The sequence below is a fragment of the Lissotriton vulgaris genome, chromosome 1_2 (genome assembly GCF_964263255.1).
Source record: "Lissotriton vulgaris chromosome 1_2, aLisVul1.2, whole genome shotgun sequence".
In the NCBI taxonomy this organism is placed as follows: Eukaryota; Metazoa; Chordata; class Amphibia; order Caudata; family Salamandridae; genus Lissotriton; species Lissotriton vulgaris.
This window is the reverse complement of record NC_141686.1, coordinates 213,031,669-213,056,557: the sequence shown is the minus strand read 5'-3', so window position 1 is coordinate 213,056,557 and position 24,889 is coordinate 213,031,669. Positions and strand designations below refer to the sequence as shown.

The 24,889-nt window shown below is 46.3% G+C and overlaps 1 protein-coding gene across 1 annotated transcript; it reads right to left on the bottom strand.

Annotated features, from left to right (window-relative positions):
- Nucleotides 1–2,004: 2,004 nt before the first annotated feature.
- LOC147735020 (olfactory receptor 5J3-like) lies at nt 2,005–2,955 on the bottom strand. Its single transcript, XM_086952566.1, has one exon. The coding sequence runs from the start codon at nt 2,953–2,955 to the stop codon at nt 2,005–2,007; it is 951 nt and encodes a 316-aa protein (XP_086808692.1).
- Nucleotides 2,956–24,889: the final 21,934 nt, after the last annotated feature.

The following is a 24,889-nucleotide window of genomic DNA, read 5'->3' as shown; positions in this document are numbered from 1 at the left end:
TGGTCGTGGTCCGGGAGGTCGGTAGACGAGTGTTCCTCTGAAGGTGGTGCTGTGGTCGGTGTGGGTCTGGAAGTGCATGTGCTTAGCAGTGGTGAGGGTGTTGTTGGTGTTGGTCGAGATTCTGATGGAGTCTTTGTGGATGATGGCGATTCCCCCTGTAGTTCGGACTGGACTGTTCCCATGGGGCACAGGGTCAGAGCTGATTTGCATATCGCCATTGTCTAACCCAGGGTGGTGTGGAGTGCAAAAAAACGATGGATTTGGGCCCAGATCTTTGGACTGGGGTGAGTGTGTGACATTGATCCACATTCGGTCCATCACCTGTTGTGTTTGCAGATTCCCCCTCCCACTACATTGGTGCGGTATCTGCGGGAGATCTTGTAGCCCTGTGGGATGGCTATGGCGATGTCTGGCTCTGAGGTGGCATTCTGCCAGGTCTCCGTCAGGAAGGCGACGTCGGGGACGATGGAGTCTAGGAGGTTCCAGAGTTCGATGGCGTGCTTGCGAGCGGAGCCGGTGTTGAGGAGGATGCATCGGAGGTGGTTGGGTTCTCTGATTGGTTGTTTGGTGGGATGGATGCTGGCGAATCTGCAGTTCCGGCAGGCGAAGGGCCCTTGGGTGTGCTTGGGGGTGGCCTGGTAGCAGGGGTGGTCTCGTTCGGTGTTAAGAGCGTGGAGGGTGCTGGAGTCGTAGTGCAGTCTGGCATTGCAGAGGGGCGCGGGGTCCAGGGGTTCTGGCGCTGGGCGCGATCCATGCGCGGACGGGCGCAGACGGGCTTGCCTTTGGCGTGCCAGCGGCGCGCCCGCTGCGCACGGCCTCCATAAGAGGCAAAGTGGGAGGGAGGAGCAGCTAGGAGGCGGGAGCGGGGCGGCCAACGGGCGAGGGCAGGGGAAACAGAAGGAAAAAGGGGGCGGGGCAGTGGGGGAGCAGTGGCAGGAAGCGGCGAGCCGGGGGGCACAGAGGGCAGGGGCGCAAGGAGCACCTGGAAATACTGTACAAAAAATAGAAATTACAATATACAGTCCACAGCAAAGTACAGAGGGGGAAAAAACACAGTTACCAGATACCAGGGGCTAACCCTGGGCAGCGGCGGAGCAGAATGCAGAGACTCGGGCAATCACGAGGAGCCATGCGGCGTGGGGGGTGACTTGGGGTCAGGTCACATTCATCTTCGCCGCGCGGCCTCCATAAGAGGCCACGTGGGAGGGAGGAGCAGCTGGGAGGCGGGAGCGGGGCGGCCAATGGGCGAGGGCAGGGGAAACAGAAGGGAAAAGGGGGCAGGCCACGGGGAGCAGCAGCGGGAAGCGGGGAGGACACAGAGGTAAGGGGCGCAAGGAGTGCCTGAGAATACAGTACAAAAAATACAAATTACAATATACAATCCACCGCAAAGTACAGAGGGGGAAGAACACAGTTACCGGATACCAGGGGCGAACCCCCTAAACATCCCTGCACCATGTGACAGGCACTGCTTGGTGTCTAGTGCCTGCCACACGGTGCTGGGATGTTCACAAATATGCCTCTTAGCATTGAGGCTTGTGCTACAGCCCTTTTTCGGGCTGCTGCACAAGCCTCAATGCTGAGAGTCATGTTTCCGACCACCTCCTCGGCAGTCGGATCCTAATCTGTCTGGCGGGACTGCCAACTCCCTATCTGCCGGTCTCGTTCCCGACAGATTGGCGGTCGGACACTCGTCTGACCCCATCATAATAGGGCCCTTTGTGACAAACTATGCGGCAACTGAAGTAAAGCCATAATAATTTGACAACGTGTTCTGGAAAGGTAAAAAAAAACTAAACCTTGTATTTCAGAACAATGTTCATTGTTCGCTGAACTTTGAAGAAAACTACTTTTTTCAAGTCGAACTAGAGGGGGACTCAACAATTAATTCCCTTAGATTAATGATAGAGAAGTTATTGGATCCAAGAATATACCATTTTAACATGGAAACTCAGGAAGTGCCTAATTAATGTAAAACTGTGCAATCTGATTATGTTTTGCATCTTACGTTATAGATAATAATTTTAGATTTCTTGCTGTTCCTATTTTAAGTGCTTCTTTGACCTCTTTGTTTCTTAAACTGTAAATTAGGGGATTTAACATCGGGATTACCACTGTGTAGATCACTGAGGCCACATGATCCTGAGACAAGGAGTAACTGGAATTAGGTCTAAGGTACATAAAAAGACCAGTCACATAGAACAAATTCACACAGAGAAAGTGAGATGCACAGGTAGAAAATGTTCTACGTTTTCCCTGTGAGGAGTGGATTTTGAGGATGTTGGAGATGATATAAAGATAAGAAACAACAATTATAGAGAGTGACCCCACTCCTATGAGAGCACAGAAAGACATCAGCAAGGCATCATTGAGGGAGGTGTTAGAGCAGGACAGCTTTAGAAGTGGGGGGATATCACAGTAAAAGTGGGAGATCCTGTGATGCCCACAGAAGGTTAACTTGAGAAAGCAGCATGTGTTTACCAGGGAGTTCAAAAGACCAATTGCATATGTCCAAAGAACAAGAGAGTTGCAGAGTCTCTTAGTCATTATAGATTGGTAGAGTAATGGACTGCAAATTGCATTATAGCGGTCAAAGGCCATTACGGCTAGAAGTAGTCCTTCGACACTTACGAACATGAGAAAGAAAAATATCTGCAATACACATTCTGCATATGAAATTACCTTCCCTTCCAACAAGAAGTTGGCCAACATTCTAGGGGTAATGACAGTAGAATAACAAAGATCTACAAAAGACAGGTTACTGAGTAGAAAGTACATGGGTGTTTGTAGACGGGGTGAGATCCTGATGAGGGCCATGATGCCAATGTTGCCCAGCACGGTGGTGGTGTAGACCATCAGAAATGCAGCAAAAAAGAACACCTGGAGATTTTTATCATCTGTGAGTCCTAAAAGTATAAAATCTACCCACACAGTAGTATTTTCTCCTCTTTCCATATTTCATATGCTGGAATAATAAAATAGATATTAACTGAGCTATTATTTCTGATTTGGAACTGTAGTGCAAATCAAATACAGTATCAAAACAGCAGATATTGCAATGAAGTTCAAAAATGCATGAGTAAGATACTGTTGTACAAATGCATATGCTCCCTTCACAAAACCACGGACAATTTTCTTTAAATATTCCTTGGCAACTTTAAGAAGAAATTTGCTCTTGTATTTAAATAGCCATTTAAACTAAGGATGAGAAGAGCGTAGTAATGCAACATTTGTTTTTTTACCTGGCTTTCCTTTCTTTTCTTAAATAGTAAGTGATTAGTAATAAGTCATATATAAAAAAAGTACCTCAATTCAATAAACAATAGTAAAGAAAGGCAATCAGATTCTAAGAGGCAGCTGAAAGTGGGAAATATTCAAAATAGATGGTGTAAAGTTGAGAAGCAGCTAATCACAAAATGTGCACATCTGGGGTTGTATTATGTATATATATATAGCTTACTTTCCCTGCTTGTGCCACAGTGCACCTTTCTAATGGTTTGCCGGTCACAAAAAGTGGAAATGCACCCTATTATGTAGAATGAGCTACCCCCCAGAGCAGCCGCTAACGGGTTCTGTCCTAAGGGCAGCAGATTCAAGTGAAATACAAAGCTGCTGTTGCTAAGAGCCACCTGCACTTTCAAGAAGGGAGAGAGTTCCCCTTGCAGGCGGGTGCAGTGAGTGATGCCCGCAGGCGGATGTCTGTGATGGTCCACTGCACCTTTGTGTCTCAGAGGGCAGCCGGCTATGAGCCACACAGAAAGTGCACCAACTCTTTATGAAATTTTTTAAGTGCACATTCTAAAGTCATGTTTGCCTCTGCGTCCACATTGGTAATGTGGCACGGGCTCAGAGGCAAAGTGATTCCCTTATTTGCCTGGGGTGTGGCTCATGCAAATGAAGGAATGCCCTCTCATTAACGAAGAAGACACACACACGTTTGCAGCTCCTTCTGTATGGCCCCTGGAGCAATCTCCTTGAAGAGAAGCAGTCAACAATGTCCTTATTTCAAATAGACACAAGAATCCTGATCTTGTCTTGGAATATTTATTTATGAGCAATAACAAGCTTGGGTTTCTAGGGTAAGCGTATTGTTGATATCCAGGAAAATCTGCAGCATAGAGATGATGCATGGGTCAGATGTTCATTTTTCAAAGCTGACGATACACAATGCTGCAGCCGGACTCAACCTGGATCTCCCTAGATGAACCCACATCACCCCCTACAATAGGGACATCCACTGGCTCCCTGTACAGAAAAGATGTCAGGTCATGCTCCTGATCTTTGCAGCACACATCAGAAGACTCCAAGGATTGTTTGGCTGGGCCTAGTGCGAGCAGCACAAACCACCCTAAAACAAAACGGGGAGTCATCCCTTTCACCAATAGAAACCTATCCTTTTTTGTGCTGTGGGTAGCTGTGGAATTTGAGCGCTGGCTCAACCAACACCCAGTGAAACCTACCATACCCAGACATTTCTGAAAACTAGACATACAATGGAATTCAGGATGCTCTAGCTCGCATGAGTCACAAGACATTGTTTTGGCTGGAAGGCCTTACAGACTTTACACTTTGCCTAAAAACATGCATTTTCCGCATATTTCTTTAAAGGAACATTTCAGATATTTGGCGCTTTTTGGCAGAGTCCAGGGTAGTCTGGCTTGCATGGATCACACAACATTTTTTACACAGCTTTACCTCGGATTTCTGTTAAGGAATGTTCTGGAATCTGTATCGATCCACAAAATTCTTGCCACTCCCACATGTCTCGATAAAAATGGGACCACCAAAGACCAGATATGCTTTGCAAGGTCCTTTTTTTTATCTTTTCCTGTCGAGGGTGTACAGAATGACTATTGTGGCTTTAAAGGTGGGAACCCAGATTAGGATGGACTGGCCCCATCCCATTATTTTGGCACTAAGTGGGATTTCTGCCACCTGACCTGGGGAGCAGACTGGAGAGAAACTCCCCCTCTCCCTCCTTGAGACAGAAAGACTCTGGGGCATATTATCAAGAGGGGCAATAGGCAATTTTCGCCGCTTTAGCGGCCGTTACCGGCCGCTAAGCGGCAAAAATTCTATTGCCCTATTAGCAAGCTGTGACATGCAAAGTGGGCGTACCCAACCTGTTAGCGACTGAAAGCAGTCGCTAACATCGCTATCGCCTATTAGCAAGGCAGGCGTAGCGATGGAAATATTCGCGTTAAGCGCGAATATCTCCAAATACTAACACCTACCCAGACCAGTTCTTAGCCATGTTATCCAATGGGAGGTGGATAACATGGATAAGAGCATTTTGTCACTAATGCGTGAATATCGCTGTATACTCAGAGATATTCACGCATTTCGCCGCTATTGCCAGGTATTTTATCACTTTTGAGATAAACGTTGCTAATAGTACTTTATCTCAGCAATAAAATCCGGCGATGCTTGGCGATTGAAAAATTGTCGCTAAACCTATTTAGCGATAATTTTTGCTAGTTGTTGGTAATATGCTCTCTATTACCACTTTAGGAGTGGGGGTGTAACCCAATGGGTGGATGGGATGCCCCACCCCATTTTTTCACCGCCATAAAATCCCATGTGTTTAGTGGGTTTACACCACTTTCACCCAGGGGCAGATTACAGGTGAACCCCCACACAAGGCAAACTTCCTATGTGCCCTCTGGGGGTGCAGAACGACTCTATTAACCCCTTCCATGCTGATGACGAACCCCAGCCGTCATGCACTACAGTGCTCGTGTGCTGATGACGGCTGGGGTTCGTCATGGCCCGCCCCTGTTCATTTGTTTACCGCACAGGGGCGGAAACGGGCCAGCAGGGAAGGGGTTAATAGTTCTAGGCTGGAGGTAAGGAGCAATGCCAGGAGTACGGGTATGGACCAATGCCAGGGTAGGTTGTCCCACATTTTTGCTCTTTACACTATTTTGAAATCCCAGGATAGTTAGCTTTCTGATTTTAGATTTTAAAAACCTACAATATTTTTAAACATCTACCTAAGCACAAAGAGAACAGTTAAGACATCCCAATTTACTGCGCTTTGGGAAATAGTTAAAGTCTTGAATCATCAATACCGTGCCACCATGTTAATTATTTCAGGAGACTTTAACATGCATTTTTTTTTCAAAAAATCGAGCCGACAAACCAAGCCAAGCTTTAATACGGGTGTGTAGTTCACAGCTAAATAAATATAATCTTATGTGACTACAGGAAGTTAAACAAAATATCATTGAGAGCGTTTTAACATTTAAAAACTCAAACTACACCATTAAGTCAAACCACTAGTCAAAGAGATATGGCAAGAAGATCAAGTTAACATGGTAATAAGCAGGATTAGATCAAATGGAGCGCTATGCGCTAATGGGATTCAAAACTACGCCCTTAAGGAAAATATAGATCTTTGGTCGAAGATCCTGACGCCATTGTCCAGTGGCATTGTAAAATCAAAAATGGTTCCCGAATCATGGCAGGGAAGTATAATCCAGCCAATTCATAAAAGTGGCCCATTAGACAATGCAGCTAACTACAGGCTAATTGCCCTAACAGATGTTAAGGCAAAAATATTTTCTAATTGTCTGCTTAATGACTTGGAAGAATGGGCCGCGAAAGAAGAAATCATATTGATAATTCAAACTGGCTTTTGCAGGGGAGAGTCAACGATTACGCACTTGACCTCAACAACTTTAGTGGCTGAAAGAGCAAAGTATAAAAGACAAAAGTTATATATTTGTTTTGTAGACCCTAAGGTTCCTTTTGATTCTGTCCCCTGCAATATTATTTTGGGAGAAGTTATCGGCATAGACCATTCCAAACCAACTGTTAGATATGATTGTATTGCGATATTCTAATACGTGGGTCCAGGTTAAAATGGGGGATAGTAGATGTACAACTCTGTGATTTGAAACTCATAGTGGTCTCAAACAAGGTTGTGTCTTAGCCCCCTGTCTCTTTAACCTTTTTATGGCCGATTTACCATCTTCTTTTAAAAACGTTAATGCCCACTCGCCTAACCTTGCAGGATGAAATACAAAATATTTACATTATGCAGATGACACTATACTGCTAAGTCATACTGCTATAGGTCGATGAAGACTAATAGAATCATTGAATTACTATATGCTAGCTAATGGTTTAGTAATGAATAAGAAAAAATTTGATGATAGGTTCGACTAAATCAGAAATGAGAATATGGAATATTAATGGGTTAAAGATCGAAATGGTAACATTTTATAAATATGTAGGTATTACATTTGATGACAGATTGTCTTTTAAACAGCATTTTCTCAATTTAAATGCGAAAGCTACTGCTTTGTCTTTTGCTTTTAGATAGTTGAGAGAAACGTTGGTATGTCTGAACTACAAGTATTTAATCAAGGTAATGAAATCAAATTTGATTTCTACCCTGGCTTATGGGTAAGTTATCTTTCAAGGTAAAGATTCAAAAATTCTTGATAATTTACAAATAAAGGTTTTAAATCGGTCTTCAGGGTCCCAAGGAATATCGGGCACACGGACCTCAGATTGGAATTCGGTTTTAGAAGATACATTTTAATAATACAATTTTTCATTTTTAAAATCACTATTGTCGTTCTTTTACTTTGACTCAGGCACACTTGCGAACCATTGCTGGTAGGAAATAATGAGGCATTAGTACACAAGTTGTTAGAGATCTTATCTAACGGAGAGCCTAAATAATTCTAAGTCTCAGCCTTTTGAAGATTAAGCTGGAAATAAAGTGGTGTTCAGACAGACTTTAAATTAATCAGCCAACTTCCTATCAATTATATTGGATAAGGAGGAGTTTGAAAAAAAAAGGCATGTTTGAACAGTTATTAATTCATTTATCACATTGGAGCCACAATCTTACCTTATTTCCCATTTAAAACCATTTATAAGAGATAAATTCTTGAAGTTACGATTTGGGCGATATCCCGCAAAGGATGGAATTTCCTCATGGGTACAAAACTGGCCATCAAGCAGTTGCAGATTATGCGTTTTTTATAATGAATCATTATTGTATATCGTACTCATTTAATAGGAGAGCCCTATTAAAGTCCATTCTCAAAGAAAATGGGGTGAGGACATGCCGCCAAGCAATTATAACTTGTCTTTCTAGGAAATCTGCTCACTTGATTACACAGTTTGCAAAGTGTATTCTCATTGTAGAAACAAAGCTAACTTCTGAGTGCTTTACCTGATAATTGATGTATTCTGTAACAACTAATAATCTGTTTTGATATTCCAGCTGTTGAACGATGTTACTAAACCCAAACTTGCTGATTTATAATTGCAAAACGCACGTACGGCTTAGGAGTGAAAATTTTACACGGTTCTATTTGACTTTAGTAATTAATAATATTCCGAATTATCAATGACTTTATTGTTTTAGTGCAGATTGATCTGCGAGAAATTTTTTTATACTTTTAAATAATGATATAGAATGTTGTTCGATGCAAGAAAGGCACTTTCTGAAGGAATTATATAATGGCACATTAACTATGGCACTTTAACCATGGCACTTTAATTCATAAATTTAAAAAAATAATGTAGTGTTGGTAGTTTTAGGAAGGTTTTATTAATATATATAAAGAAGCGTTGCTTTATGTTGACCAGTGTGAAACACTCAAATTTGTAAATATTGAAAAATAGAACGTTAATTCAAGTAAGGATGGCACTTTGGAAAGCAAAGATATAATGGCACTTTATCTATGACATTTTAATTTAGGATTTTAATCAGCAAAATAGTATTGATAGCTTTATGGAAGATTTTATTAATGTACAAAAGTGTTGCTATAATAACAAATGACAAATACAGTGAAATATAATGTTATCTCCATAATCATTCTAAAACTAGCAATGTATTGTCTTGTTTTTGTCATTGGAAGAAAACACAATTGTTCGACTAAGTTTATATAATTTTATTCTTGTGTACAAATGAATGCATTTTTATACTCCTTGATTGTAATGATTTTTATTAATCAACAATAAAGATTTTTCTTCTTCTTCTTCTAGTGAGATTGCTGACCCCCACGGGGACAAATTGGTACAACCCAGCTATCTGCTCTCCTAAGGCAGAAAGAATGTGTTGCCCCTTTTGGTGTCCGGGTATGGTCCAATGCCAGGGTTGGACCCCCCAACTCATTTTTTTTGCCCCACTGGGCGTTCTACCTCTCTGTGGGGAAGAGGGGTCAGTTTACATGTGAAACCCAAATTCAGACTAATGTATTATTGCCCCTTCTGGGGTGAAAGTATGGACCCTTGCTTCCTTTTATGAACTTCTGAGCCACTGTCCAGGCCTCGTTCCATCACAACAGTGGCAATGGTTTACTCATCGGTCTCTCTGATTCACCAGTGATAGCTTGACTAATCAGCAATTAAAGAAAGGGAAGATTTAAGCACATCTCTCACAGTTTGAACAGCATTGGCTCCCATTTCCGGCCATAATCCATTTTTAAAATCAGCTTTGTGATGTACAAACCATTGCATTTGAGAAAACATGACTGCCTAGCTCAAAGGCTGAAAATCCGAAAGACTCACAAAGACAGCAAAGCCAGGATTTTGGAATAACTTCCAATTGTGCTTCAGAATTTCTCACTGGTGCAATCTAAGAAGATCTTAAAACCAACCTCTGCCTACTATCCTAAGCAGAACCCGACTTTCCCACCTCTTTTCACGAAACTTTTTTTTGCTACCCTATAATTTCCTCACAAAATTACTTATATATGTGGATTTATGATATTAAAGTAGCGGTATATCCTTTCGATTTCTAGTGTCTTCGTCAATCTAAATTATTTACAGTCCCAGTTTATCATGTAATATTTAAAGAAACAATCTACTCACACACTGTTTACAAGAAATTCTTGAAATCGCTTGCTTGCTTCTATTGGTGTGAAATCATGCTTATTGTTCATGCCATGAAATGTCAGTAGAAAAAGGTGCCCCAGTCTATGTAGGCTGAGGAAGAGGAAAAATGCTCCTATATTTATATTGTTAATTGACATTCATAGAGAGATGCCCCAGGAGCCCTTAATCCCTGCAGACAAAAAAAACATTATCAGCGACTTGGGAGAATTTTGCACAAGCAAGTCTGGCTGGAGCATCCCTTTTTAGGTTTAGTGTAGAGACAGCTATAGTGGCTTCACTGTTTTCATGTAATCCAGTTCATTTGTAAATAAAAAAAAATAAAAAAATAAAAATAAAAAAAAATATATATATATATATATATATATATATATATATATACATATACATACATAGATAGACAGGTTTTGGGTCAAACCTGGTCATTCATTGATTTGTTCACCTGCATCTCACACTTTGGGGTCCATTAGGATGGCAGGCGGACAACCCTAACGGATATCGGGACCGCCCGCCATAAGGGCGGGGGTCCCGTTGTGGGTATTAGGATGTGCCCGCCACAGTGGCGGGCACATCCTATATGTTTTACATTGTGGCGGGCGGTGCTCTCTGCACTGCCCGCCACAATGTAAAACATAAGATGACGCATTCACACATGCAAAGTGGCAGGCACAGCGCGGTGCCTGCTGCTTAGCATATGCACATGTGGGGGGGTACCATAGGTACCCCCCATGTGCCCCCCCAACAGTGGCGCCAACCTGGGGGGCCCTGCAGGGGGCCCCCGCAGCAATCTCCGCATGCCTTTCCGTGGCGGCATTGACACCGCAGAAAGGCCCACACATTTTGCCATCGTAATATGGCTGGCGGTGTCCATTGGACACCGCCACCATATTAATCTATTACCGCCGCGGTCGCAAGGCGACCGCGGCAGTAAAGTGGCGGACGGTCTTTCCGTCCGCCGCTGTCCCCTCCGTCATCCTAATCTGGCGGAGGGGAAAACAAAAGTGGTTGTCGGGCAGATTGCCTCCACCAGGGTGGCAGTGGCCACCGCCTACCTGGCGGAGGCAATCCGCCCGATATCCTAATGGACCCCTTTGTTTCCATGCACCATGTAGCAAGTGTTAGTGGTCAACCTACTTTACTACCTAGCCTAGTCATTGCTTTTTAGAGGCAGAGGTGGTGGGAAAAATACTTTACTTTGCTAATGTTTTTTTTCTTTTCATTGTTTGTCCTTTTTTGATCCCATTCAACTATATCTTCAGGTTCCAGTTATTCAAACGATCAGTAATATTGCACTATAATCAGGTAATCAGGCAATATGAATCAGGTTTTCCCAGGATGTATGTTAACACTACAAGGGCATTGTGAACCTGTTCACAATGCCTGCTAGGAATCACAAAATGCCTCTATTAACATTATATGTAGTGGCAATTTTTATTGTGAGCACACTGCTGCCAAATTTACGCAGCATGTTTTCTTTTTTTAATTCTTTTGGCATATGATTCCAATAAAATACAATAGCTTATCAAGAACAGACTTACTGGCTTTGCCAATGGTTGCTAAAATGCTGTACTCTGGTTCAGTGGAATGGACAATGGCTGTTACCACTCCAGATTCCCATTCCCATAAGAAGCACAAGCTACGTCATTGCCATGATTCAGGGTCTGTAGTTCCCATGCTCCCTGCTGTCTCCTCTGGGTCAAGCTGCTGCTGCTGTATCTCCTGCTCACACAGATCACCCACACAGTGATAAGGAAATGGTGAGAATTCAGGGGCATATTATCTAGATGTGCGTTATATAACGCACATCGCACATTTCCATATCGCCGGCTATCGCCGGATTTTTTTGCCGTGTTAGCGCGTAATTATCAATATGCAACACGTAAGGCGAAATTAAATTCGGCGATATGGAACATTAGCGCATGAAAACAAACGTTGTTTTCACGCGCTAATGTGTGCCTTGATAATATGGGGGGGTGGATTCAGCGTTATGATCCACACCCCCATGTTATCAATGCCTTAACACCTGGTCAGAGCAGGCGTTGGGAGACCTGCGATAAACGAGTTTATCGCAGGTCTTCTTCTCCCAACGCCTGCCTTGGTAATAGGGTGTTCCCACCTCCAACCACATTTTACATATGGTTGGACGTGGGAACGCCCACTTTGTATATCATTAGCGATGTTTCTCACTGACATGCAAAGTGGGCTTGAGGCAGGCGTTAGCCTGCCCTTGTTAATAGGGAGCCGGAAGTATCGCCGCTTTCTCGGCACAATTCCCCAAAAAAGCGGTGATACTTCAGCTTGCTAATATGCCCCTCAGTCTTTACAACAGATCAAGATGAAAATCCTGATACTGCGGAAAATGCATGCTATATTAAGAGATAAATCTGGAGGAGGTTGTTGAACATCTCGATCTAAATATAGGTTTTCCTAAACCTATGTCTTCCACATCTGAAGGAAGCCAATCCAATGACTTTGATTAGTATGTACATTTGGAATAGCAAGGCCTTTTCTTCCATCATGGTGTTTAGTAGGTATGTTTACAGGAATGAAAGGATGCGGAGAAGGCCTTTTCCCAAGACATTGATCTAAGATGTATCCCCTGTTTGACTACTCACATGATTCTAATTGGGCTGCGAATTGAGAAACTATTACTAGTTTTTGCCTGTGTATATGTTCGTCTTTTTTCACTAACAGCCAGTTATGTTTCAGGGGTTGGTAGCAGGAAGATAAACTCTGAGAAGGATCTTTCTTTAGGATCTTTTTGTCCTTGTCAGACTTCTCTCTAAGATTGGAGCTCTTGCAGGATATTTATCTCAAATTTGGAGTCCAGTGGTAGATATGTTGCAAATTTCCTCAGATCTATTTTCTCCAGGGTGTTGAATCACAGGGCAGCCCTGACCTCTTCTGGGCCTTGAGGTCATCTTTATCTCTCCCTGCTTCAGAAAGTCCTGATTCCAATTCAGGAAAGGCACTCGTGAAAATGTGTTAGCATAAGTAAGATTGGAGCTCTTGCAGGATTTTTTTTCTCAAATTTGGAGTCCAGTGGTAGATATGTTACATACTCCCTCAGCTCTATTTTCTCCAGGGCGTTGGATCACAGGGCAGCCCTGACCTCTTCTGGGCCTTGAGGTCTTGTCTTTATCTCTCTCTGCTTCTCTCTGCTTCAGAAAGTCCTGATTCCAATTCAGAAAAGGAACTCATGCAAATGTGTTAGCATGAGTAAATGTTGGTTTGCCCATATTCATGAGTTGGTAATTTGTCCAGAATGGATCTACCTATGTTCCAGTCCTCACTCCTTTAACCAATTGTCCCCTGTAATTGCTACAACTGTCGTGCAGTTCTTTGGACCCCCTAGGACCTCCACGTTTTGTATGTCCTAAACTGAGGGCCTGCTGTGCAGACAGACTCTGGACACCCCCTCAGGATGAGTCAGCCGTTAGACCAGCTATCTCTTCGATGCCACTAACATCCCCCTGTATTCTGGAGAGGTGTAGGTAGTTTCTTGGAACCACTGAACATGACAACCCCGATTTCTCAGGTATTGTGGAAATAATACTGTATCTTTTCTCAGGATACACATAAAATAGAATGACGATTGGAACAGTTTCAATAATGGTTTAAATAATTATTTATTGGTCAAACGTGAGTCTAGTATGAAACATATTAGCTGCGACAATCAAAAGACAGCAGCAGACAAATGTAATTGTTAGTACCAATATCGTAAAAAGTAGATACTTTCTACCACAGTGCTAATAAGAAGAATAAAGCATATAATATAACGCATTAGCAGTGGCGTACTCATACAATGCGTCGCCTACCTAAATGTACCTAGCCTAAGTTTGTTGGTGAAGCCTGTGTATGTAAATGTCGGGATAGATCCTAATGGAGCCAAGAATCTTCTGGGGAAGTGCTAATGCCTCATATGATGGTTCTGAATGAAGAACCCCGTTGCTGCGTCGAGGATGGCATCCCGCAAGGGATGTCAGATCTCTGCCTGTTGAAGGATCAGCCTGCAGAGCCTCGGTCTAGCCTGGAAGGAATTCTCCTCTGTGTCTGAAAGGGAGAGTAAGGGTCTTTTATACTAAAGTCATCATTACAGGGTTTCTTCCAGAATCAATGTTTTTATAACATTCACTAATCCTTTGCTAATCCTTTTTTAAACAAAAACACTCATGCACAACAGGCTGTTGGCCATGGATGGAAAAAGTGGTGACCCTTATACAGAATAAATTTACCATTCCTGGAGACATGTTTATGTACATCAGGTACAGGGATTAAGATAAGATACCAATAGCCTGGTTGTCGCAGAGACAGAAGTAAGCTACTAGGTAAACGGTCACCTGTGTTTAGGACTGTTATGTTGTGTGGATGGACAAAAATGTATGTGATTGGTATGTACATGATGGGACTCTCCTAAAGGACATGACACACCATCTTAACTTAAAGTTTGGCTACTGAGAGTTTGCTTTCTGTGGGTTGTGTGTTTCTCCTGATGTTGAATTAGCTATTCAGATGCTCTGTAGACAGTCGACATTGGAGTCCTTTATTAGGCACTGAGGGGTCTTTGAAAATTGTGTCATTCCAGAGGTTTTTTACATCATTTGTGTGATTCATTAAGATTTCGCAATGTTTTCCAAAAGAGTTTGTCATGGATGTATTTTCCCTCCAGTCCCTCCTTCTTAAGGCATTCTCAGACTCAGAGTATATTCCACTGTTCCCTCCTTGGACCGTTCTCTAGTTCTTCAATCACTACATTCTGTTTCCCCAAGTCAATTGAGGGAAACATTTTAGAAAGTTTTCTGTGCTAAAGTGGTGTTTTTGATAGCACTGTTTAAAGTGGTGTCTTTGCAAATCATGGCTCTGCTTTCCTTCTACTTTCCGCTGCACCTTTTCCTGTTTTTATCCAAAAGGGTCTTGTTTAATATCATTCCATACTTTTCATTTTCAAGGTGCTTTCTGATTTTTGCTTTCATCAAAAGATTTTCCTTCTCCATTTTAGTCCATATCCCTCTTTGGATGATGAATTTGCCCTACATTCATCTCATAGTGGAAGTGCTGTTTATGTGTATTTTATATCCACTTCTGATTTTTATTTTCTGGTCTCTCTCATTGTGACATTTGGTGCCATCTAACATAATCATAAACCCTCAGGTTCTACACACAGTCTGTGGGTAAAGATTGGAATTTGTCCTATGAAGTGCCTGAAATTACTCTCCCTGGTCAGTTTTATGTCAATGAACCTTCAGGTCCCAAAAGATCCCCCAGGGATCTATATTGTATCCTGTCATTGTGTCATCTTCAGACTTTTTTTTCATCAACCTTCTTGGTATCCTCTTCTTCAGACATCCAATGCCTCAAACACTGGTTCCACATCATCCATACCTGGTTGTCCAGCACACAGCTGAAGCTCAATACTACCAAGACAGAATTCCTGTATGTGCCAAGAACAGCAAAAACACACATAGTACAAACGTGGCCCAATGACATGAAACTTGGTGGCTTTGAATCCTACCCTTTACCACATGCAAAGACACCTGAATTCCCCCTGCACTCCAACCTCACCCTCAAGAAACACATTGACAAAAAACCAAAGACGACTTGCTACCAGCTGTCTTCTAAAGAAAATCAAACCATTTCTTCCAGAACTATGTCTTCCTCACCTCGAGTAACACATTGCCACAAAAACAAATAAGGCTTGGTACCAGTTGTCTTCTAAAGAAAATCAAATTATTTCTTCGAGAAAGAAATTTAAGAACTGCTGTTCAAGTCCTCGTACTTTTCGAAGTGGTAATGGCCTACTCTAAGGCCTCCCATCCCATATGCTAAAGCACGTCTCATTCAGGTCCTAAAGAAAGATGATCACCTTACTCCATCCAGATGGAAATTATTTGCTTCCCCTTGCCGTCAACATCATCTTCAAAACCAGCTGCATCAGCAGACAAGATCACCATCTTTGGGGTTCTCAGCAAAACTGCCGGTATCTCAGACTGCAGACTTGGAAATGTAAAAAAGAAGAACAGGCCTTTCTATCTGTGCACCCAGGATCTGGAACAACATTTCCATATCCATCAGGACCACAACAACGTTGCTTCGAATTTGGAAAGAGTTGAAGACTCACCTCTTCACATGCAATGCATTACCCATCCACAACACAGCTTTTTCTCTTCTTACTAGCTAAATTCATGTACAGTGCTCTGCTGCTTTTTAGGTGGCGCCTATAGTAGCAGCACACATGCGTTGCTCACGTTGTGAGGCATGCAGTATTCAGTACGGAGTGGAAGCTTCGTGGAAGCTTCACCCACTCCCCGCCCATTGGCTTGTGTCTTTGTCCTCCTTAAATGCTGTCTTCTGATTCATTTTGGGGCTTGTTAGTCCCTCCTTATGACAGCTATGTCATTATTTGTCACCTCACGTGGCTACTGACCCCTTTACTTTAAGTGTTACACCGTACGTGGACTGTGAGCACTCCTTTGTGCCCCCTTCTTCCCCTGCCGGCACTCCCGTTTAAAAATACAGAGGCTCTCGGGAGACAACGAGCAAATCCCAAACAGTGACTTGGTAGCAACTCCTTCCCCTACCCTCTTGTAGCTGGTTTTGGGAGGGGCACAGTGCTCTTTCCTTGACACGTTACACAGACACCAAAGGCTTAATTCACCCAGTGACCCTTGCTGCCAGATTTTCAGTTGCCAAGTGGTAAAGGACAGGCGGCGGCACATTTGCTCTTTGAGGTGGTGTTTGTCGCTGTGCCTGTTCTGACATCCTCTTGCACGAGGCTGCTGGGTTGTAAAGGATGCTGCCTGTCTCCTGCCGTCTTGCTTCGAGAGTGTTTCTTGATGGTGCTCTCTTCTCTGCTATGACAGCAGGGCTGTAGCAGCGGCAGCTGGGAGGTAGGCAAAGCGCTGTTGTGCCACTGCTGCCTTAGGTACAGGAGGAGCCCAATATTTTTCTGCGGCTCCGAAGTGCAGTGGGAAAGCATGATGGTGCTGCTGAAGCCACTGCTACAGAGGGAGGCTGGCTGGCCCTGATGGGGAGCGGAGCTCAGTGCGCGTTAGCCCAACTCAGAGCTTTGTGCACCACAGGCTCTCCCTCCCCGGTATCTGCTCCCGCAAAAGGGACACACTGGGTAAGCCCTGTCAGGAGAGGACAGGTACCAGCTCGGGGGACACTGGGTGCACACCGCCCCCTCGCTGAGGTTGAAGCTGCCCTCCTCACCCCAGTTGACTGGGCCCAGAGGATGCTGCGGCTGCATCCCAAAGGTGTGAGGTGGGCAGCAACGGCTTCTCATCTCCTGCTCAGGGGCCTGCAGCAGCCGGCGAGTGAGTGATGACATTGAGGCACCACTCGGACTGGATCCCTTACAGGTGAGAGATGCGCATCAGCCCTCCCCTACTGTCTCAGTATCTGCCTCTCCACAGTCCCCTTTACGGATCCACTATATTCATCCATCACCCCGTTTCCCTCATGTTCGCCTCGAAGGCACAGAGGCAGGGGGTGCACACAACTCCATCTGGTGACACGCGGAGTTGATCACATGTAAAGAACCAAGTTGGGGTTACACGCCTGGTTTAGTGAGGGGAGATGAGCTGTACACAGCACCTTCTGGTGCATACCCCAGTGAAGTATTTCTGGGGAGTACCCACAAGCACAGAGGAGGGTAAACAATGCTCACTCAGCCCTTGTGGGCATCATGTCACATATTTCTCCCCACAGAGACTCTGAGGGGAGCACTCTCCACAAGAGAGGTAAGCAAGAGCAACACTTGCTCAGCTCCTCTGGGCAGATTTTGAGATTCAACTTCATCCTATGGGGGAATACACACTGGGATGGAAGGCTAAGACAAGCAGTGCCCACACAAATCCTCCAGGGAGTCAGGCTCCAAATTCCTCCCTTATAAAATGTATTCGGTGGTAAACTCCAGGAAAACGGGCGAGGGGGATGGGTACACACTGATCTCCTTCCCAGGACTGGTCAGATCCCAGGTTCCTCTGCTGTAAACACCTGGAGGCAGGTGGTGGAGAGAAAACACCGGGGAGAGGGCGAGGGTGGGACGGAGGTATGCTGAAGGGGAGAGGAGAAGCTGTGATTGCCTGCACTCCTAACAGACGTGACATCTTTTCTAGTAAATCCACCTTACATAGCCAGAGTAAAACAAACCAAATACACAGCTAAAACATTACCTTCCAATGTAACTATGTCTGCATGGTGTGAAATAACCAATGGAGCTCTACCCCACTCTGGACAACCTCAGTCTAAGAAAGCAAGGACTGGCACTTGGCTAATGCAGTGCTTTGAGTCACTAGTTTTGTTTACAGACTAGTTTGGTAACTAGCCTGTACCCTAGTTTACTGAGTTTTTGTTTTGTCCTCTGTTGATCCCAAATAAACTATGAGATGCTACAACCTAGATCCTCGACCAACTGACCCAGTTCATCATGCTATGTTATCACCAGGTGAAATGCATCATATGTGCCTTTCTTAAGCACTTGAACTAACTTGAAACCGTTGTCCAAACCAAATGGGCTTTCTCCTAGCATTTGCCAGAGTCGACAGTGCTATCTTAACAACAAGAGAGCCGGCTTACTTAAGCATCACTTGGGCTGTGACAAAACATACCATGCCCCTCCCCATCCTGTAAGCTGAGCACCAGTCATGTCACAGGAGCTACCCACCTACCTCAATAGCCTCCCTGCATCAGAGTAACAGGCTGAGGTGCCCACTAGTATTTTCCTTGACCAACCGTGCTATAGTACCAGCACAAAATAACTCAACTAAGCCAACTCAATAGGCAGGGATTTGCAATAGCCTAATATGGGCCTTATCTGCATGAGAAAGATCAGTGACTTGTGCTTTTCCTAATTGAGTTATACCACTACTCCACACTTTTAGCACATGACATAGATGTCCACCATAACCAACTCACCTGATCTATCTGAATAGCTAGTGTCTTCAGGACTTCACCTAAGGCAGTGACCTGTGCTTCTTTCAATTATAAAATTATAACCGCAGGAGAGGGAGGGAAAAAAGAAGGAACCACTCTTGGTCCCCCAATCAATATCAAAATACAACAGAAGAGTGAGGCCAAACAATGGACAGGGCGGGAAAACAACACAAGGAAACACTCTTGTTTGAAAAGAACCCTCACTCACAAACCTAGTTGGTGACATGCTTCATCATTGGGTCCCCACCAGAGAGGTCGAGTACCTCGCTGGTGTGCTACAACGCCTGGTTACAGCAGAGCTGGTTTTTTATGTGATACGTGTGTGTGATTGTGAGAAATAGTGAGTTCAAAAGATGCCTCGGTTAATTCCCCAAAAAGTTTAATGGTAGAAAACCAGGCAACAGTAAAACATGTGAGTTGGATGTGATCGATCTGGCTAAATTGACCAGACGCGTCCAATTTGTTATGGGAACTAAAAAGTGGTCGACATGTTTCTGCTTCAAAGTGCTATTTGCAAAGCTTTCATCAGGACCAACCCACCAGGGCGGTATGCGCAGGCTAAGGCGCACCCTGACCTGTGTGGGATATATATTGAGCAAACTCACGGTTTATCCGATCAAACATTCAGGATTTCCGAAAGCCGCTTTGGATCTATAAGAATAATTAGACATGAAAGCACACACAACAAATTGCAGAGTATTCATTGCTACTTAATTGTTTTGGTGCCTCATGCTGTTGTCGTTGTGCCCTCCAATAAATGGTACATAGCGCTCAGTACTTCACCTGCGGATTCTATGTCAGTGGCAACTAAACACTAACACAATGTGCCAACCAGGTGCTTTCTTAATGTGCTCAATCACCCTATCCCTGAAAACAGTGGTGCGCTTCTTGATCATGCACGCTAATTGCTGGTATTGCTGGGATTTATTAGTTAAAGTAAAGAACATGACTCTATTGTCAGGACGCGAGAGTAACAGGAACTCACGTTCACGGTATTGGTGATCATTAAGTAGGCAAGTGTTATAAGAAGATATAAACACATGGAAAATGAGGGCTTACGTGAAGTAAAATAGACTTCACAACATTTATCCTGTGGGGGGGGCGCTTGACGTCATGTCAAACCCTGTAAATAACGAAAGAAAATGAGTACGAAGTGCACTCACTCAGGCAATCAAAAGTGGCCACATCACAGGAACCCATGCTAATTACTTCTCTGAAGGTCCGTGCCCGCTCTGCACCTACTGGTTGCCCTCCGTGGACCCGAATGTTAACCCGGAATCCGATTCGCATTGTACATATACCAGAAGGCAATTCAGACTAGTGGGGCGTGAGCATATGACGCATAGTCACATGATGGTGTAGTGGATGGGAACTAGACCGCTCACCTCACTGGCTGTATCCACCTGTGTCAAGTCAGCGGTAATGTCAGGGAAACTAAGCCGCTAACCTCACATTTCTCGTGTGTTGTACAAATAAAACTTTATGCGCAGAAGGTCGTGGGCACCCATTATTATCCCAGCCACCTCTTATTCATAAAGTGCTTGGCATATCTTAAAACGCAGACAATGAGGACATAAGCTGATGTCTTAGTGAAGTAGCGCAATATCACTAAATCGATTTAGGAAAGTTGAACCTTGGTGTTTAGATAGGACGTCCTCTATTAAATAACGTCTAATGTGAATTATGAAGGAAAGGGCCGTTACAACAGGGGTGTGACTACTGAGACAATAGACCGGAGCTCTGGGATAGATTCTGAGGAACAGTAGAAGAGCAGAGTTGTAATATAAATAATGGAACCCAGGCTATGTTATTCCAATCTTCTTCAAATATGCCATAGAACTTTACCATGCCACCACATTACTGACTGGTACAATCTAGAGAGAGGCAGCCTCCCAACCCCACCACATTACTATTTTTAGACTATGCAATGCAGCTGATGCCCGTCAAATCACCCTTTGTGAAGGTCGTTTTGTACTTTGAAAACTTTAGCACACTGCATGAGTTGCTGTTACAGTCATCGGGGCAATATTTGTCACATTTCTTTGTACACTATTGTTAGAGAAAGCTTGAGAATTTTTTTTACGTTTTACAAGTTCAACTCTGTTTTGCAAAAATCCAAAATTTTCATTGGATTCTACCACATCGTTTGAACATTTTTGTAATTGTGGCTTTGGTGTAGCATGCTTCCATTCTGCATTTGCATGGAGGGTCTTTTTTCAAGGTTTTTCATGGATTTAGATGACTTAATTACTCACCGTGGACTGCCCAGAATGCGAAGCTCAATAATCACATAATTGGCTGTGAAATTGGAATCTGAATACATGCTGCTATTTTATAGTCCGATGCAAACCGCAATTTCAGAGTGCACACCATCACGAAGGAAGGCTCTCGGTGTTTGAACTGCTATCAGAAAGAACATGCCTTGTGCTCCATGCCTTAAAAGACTTGCTTCAGATCCTGCTGCCGTAATGGTGAGCTCGGATCGTTGCTTTAAATTATGTTATATTACTGGCATTTGTATAGCACACATCTAACCATCGGGTTTTAATCTTTGTGCTTGCAGCGACTCTTTTATTATCCACAGGGTGTCAGGGTTGCAGTTGCAGACTGGAGCTCGAGTGAGCGTTTGACGGTGTTTTAAAGATGCTTTGTTCTGTTGATGGTGTCTGTTAGGAGGCTATACATTTTTAGGTTTAGCATTAAAGACCTCTTGTATATACCTTAGTATATACTTATATGTGTATGTACTTTGTGGGCTCTGGAGATCAGCCCTAGGGCTTGTCTGCTTCAGCATAGGGACTTTTCATTCTGTTCAATTGTCTCAATTGAACTGTCTTGATAGAAATCGACCACTAGAGGTCAGTAAAATACTAGGGCTGTGCGTAGTTTGCGTAGTGCCAGTATGCACACTAAGCAGAATTTAGGAAAAATGTGTGGAAAACGAGGGCACGCCCAGAAGGTCTGTTTGCCCGGGACAAGGGTCCCTGGTGCAGAGCCCTGGCGACCTGCAAGGCTCCATGGGTCCCGGGAAGTCCTCCCCCGGGTGGCTGGGCCTCCCCATGCCTGAGGCCCAGTGTGGGGTTTGGAGCCCCCCTGGGCACTGCAGCCCCAGAGCCCTGCAGCCCCGGAGCCCTACAGCCCCGGAGCCCTGCAGCCCCAGATCCCTGCAAGGGCAGGCAGGAGCCCTCCTGCGAAGGCTTGGGGAAGGCAGATTGGCTCTATTTCGGTCCCGGCCATCTGGTTGCAAACAATGCTTTCCAATGGGGCAACCAGATGGCCGGGCTTCCCTGGAAGTCCCGATGAGGGGCCATTCACCTCCCCGATCCCAGCAAGGCCTCCAGGAGGACGGGCACCTCCTCACCCTGGGTCCTCTCCATCACTCAGTGCGCGCAGGCTGCCAGAAAGAGGGGTAGCCGTCCTCCGGATTACTAGGGGCAGGGTATGCCGGGACACCCCTCCCGGGCTGGCTGTTCTCTGCTGGTAACCAGATGAGCTATGCTGGGACAACACCTCTCCTCCCTTTACGGGGCTCCAGTCCAAAGCATGGCAAAGTGCCCGGGACGGGCTCCATGGGTCCCGGGCAGTCTTCCCCCAGGCGTCCGGGCCCGAGAGCTTTAGTGGTCCTCCCCGTGCCTGAGGCCCAGCGTGGGGTTTCAGGGCCCCCCTGAGCCCTGCAGCCCCAGAGCCCTGCAGCCCTGGAGCCCTGCAGCCCAGGAGCCCTGTAGCCCCGGAGCCCTGCAGCCCCGAAGCCCTGCAGTCCAAGAGCCCAGCAAGGGCAGGCAGGCAGGAGCCCTTCCGTGAAGGCTCGGGGCAGGCAGATTGGCATTATTTTGGTCCCGGCCATCTGGTTACACCTTTCCCCTTGGCCATCTGGTTGCACGCACTGCTTTCCAATCTGGTGACCAGATGGCCAGGCTTCCCTGGAAGTCCTGATGAGGGGTCATCTGCCTCACCGATCTCAGTGGAGGCTCCAGGAGGTCGGGTGCCTCTACGCCCTGGGTCCTCTTTATCAATTGTTGCACATGGGTTCCCAGAAAGAGGGGTAGCCTTCCTCCGGATTACTAGGGAAGGGCATGCCGGGACTTCCCTCCCGGGCTGCCGGTTTTCTCCCGGTGACCAGATGGGCTATGCTGGGATAACACCTCTCCTCCGTCCAGGGGGGCTCCAGCCCACATTGTGGCAAAGTACCCGGGACAGGCTCCATGGGTCCCAGGCAGTCCTCCCACAGGCGTCCGGGCCTGAGAGCTCCGGTGGTCCTCCCCGTGCCTGAGGCCCAGCCAGGGTCTCTGAGCCCCCACCTGGAATCGGGGCCCCCGAGCCCTGCCCTGCGCGGGCATGTGGGAGCCCTACCACGAAGGCTTGGGGTGGGAAGCTGGGAGTCCGTTGGGTCCCGGCTATCTGGTCGTACCTTTCACCTCAGCCATCTGGTCGCACTCAATGTTTTCCTATGGTGTGACTAGATGGCCAGGCTTCTCGATAAGGGGCCAATTGCCTCCTGGATCCCAGCAAGGGCTCTTGGAGGTTGGGCACGTTCGCGCCTAGGGTCCCCTGAGCCTCACGGTGCACACAGGTTCCCAGAAAGGGGGGTAGCCTTCCTCTGGATTACTTGGGACAAGGTACTTGACTCGTCACATTCCCCTTAGAGCTCTTCGTTCAGCATCTCTCAACCTCCTAGTGGTCCCCAAATTTAAACAGAAAAAGCACGGTGGTTTGAGTTTCTCTGTTCTGGCCCCCTCCACTTGGAACTCCCTGCCACCTTCACTTCGTCTATGCCCCAACTATGACTGCTTTCGCAGACTACTAAAAACCCTGCTCTTTCAATCTGCCTACGAATAATCCCTTCACCCTGGATCACTGCACCTGTCAAAGAGCGCCATGAAACCGTTGGTGAAAGTGCGCGGTATAAATAATTTTAACGTAACGTAACGTACTTTGGGACCTCTCTCGGCCTAGTGGCCCTCAGCTGGCAGCTAGACGGGCCAGGATGCCACCCCAGCCCTAGGTCCGTCCCTGGGCCTGCTGCGTGGCAGGCTGCCCTGGATGGGGTCCGGCGGGCCCGGTGAGCCTTCCCCTGATGGGCTGGGTCCAGGGGCTGCCAGGAAAGTGGACTCCCAACCCCAAGCTCTGTCCTTGGTCCTGCCGCATGGCAGGGTGCACAGGATTGATTCCGGTGGGCCTAGGGAGCTCCCCCTTCGCCTCTGGGCATGGGAGCCCCAGCTGGTTCCAGGGGTCCCACCGGGCCTGGGGTCGGGTGCTCCGGACCTGGGCCCAGTCCCCCAGCCTGCTGCACTGCCAATGGCCTGTGACGGGTTCCGTTGTGCCTGGGGAGCCTCCCCTTGCTTGGCTGGGTTTTGGAGCTCCAGCCCTGGGGGCCCTGGGGATGGATGGCCTCCCCACCCTGAGCTCCATCCTTGGTCCAGAGGGACCAGGGCTTTCCCTGTGCTTCTGAGCCTGGGAGCCCTGACTAGGTCCAGGGCCCACTGGGCCCTGGGTCGGGTGCTTTGGCCCTGGGCCATGTCCCCCGGCCTGCCGTACTGCCAAAGGCCCAGGATGGGTTCTGTGGTGCCCGGGGAACCTCCCCTTGATTGGCTGGGTTCAGGAGCTCTATCCGGGCCCCTGAGGGCCCCTGAGAGTGTGGCCTCCCCACCCCGGGCTCCGTCCTCGGTCCGCCGCATGGCAGGTTGCCCGGGATGGTGTCCAGCAGGCCCAGGGAGGCTTCCCCAGCGCCTCTGGGCCTGGGAGCCCTGGCTGGGTCCAGGGGCCCGCTGGGCCCGGGTCAGGAGCTCCGTCCCCAGGCCCAGTCCGTCGGCCTGCTGCTCCACCAAGGGCCCAGGACTGGGGTCCATTGGTTCCTTGCAGGCCTCCCCTGCTTGTGAAGGTGTCCGTGGGTCCTATGTCAGCGGACCCATCGGGTCCCCCTCGCAGCCTCCATGGCTGGGGTCTAGCTGGAGCCCTGGGCCTCTGGTCCCCCATGCCCGGCGTCCGCTCACTCCTTCATTGGGGCCATTTCATGCCTGGCCATCGGGATGCACCTTTCTCCTCAGCCATCTGGTCGCACCGATACCCTTCGACCATCTGGTCGCACCTATTCCCC

Coding starts and splice junctions, on each gene's coding strand:
- LOC147735020 (XM_086952566.1), bottom strand. CDS start 2,955: ATGGAAAGAGGAGAAAATACTACTGTGTGGGTAGATTTTATACTTTTA.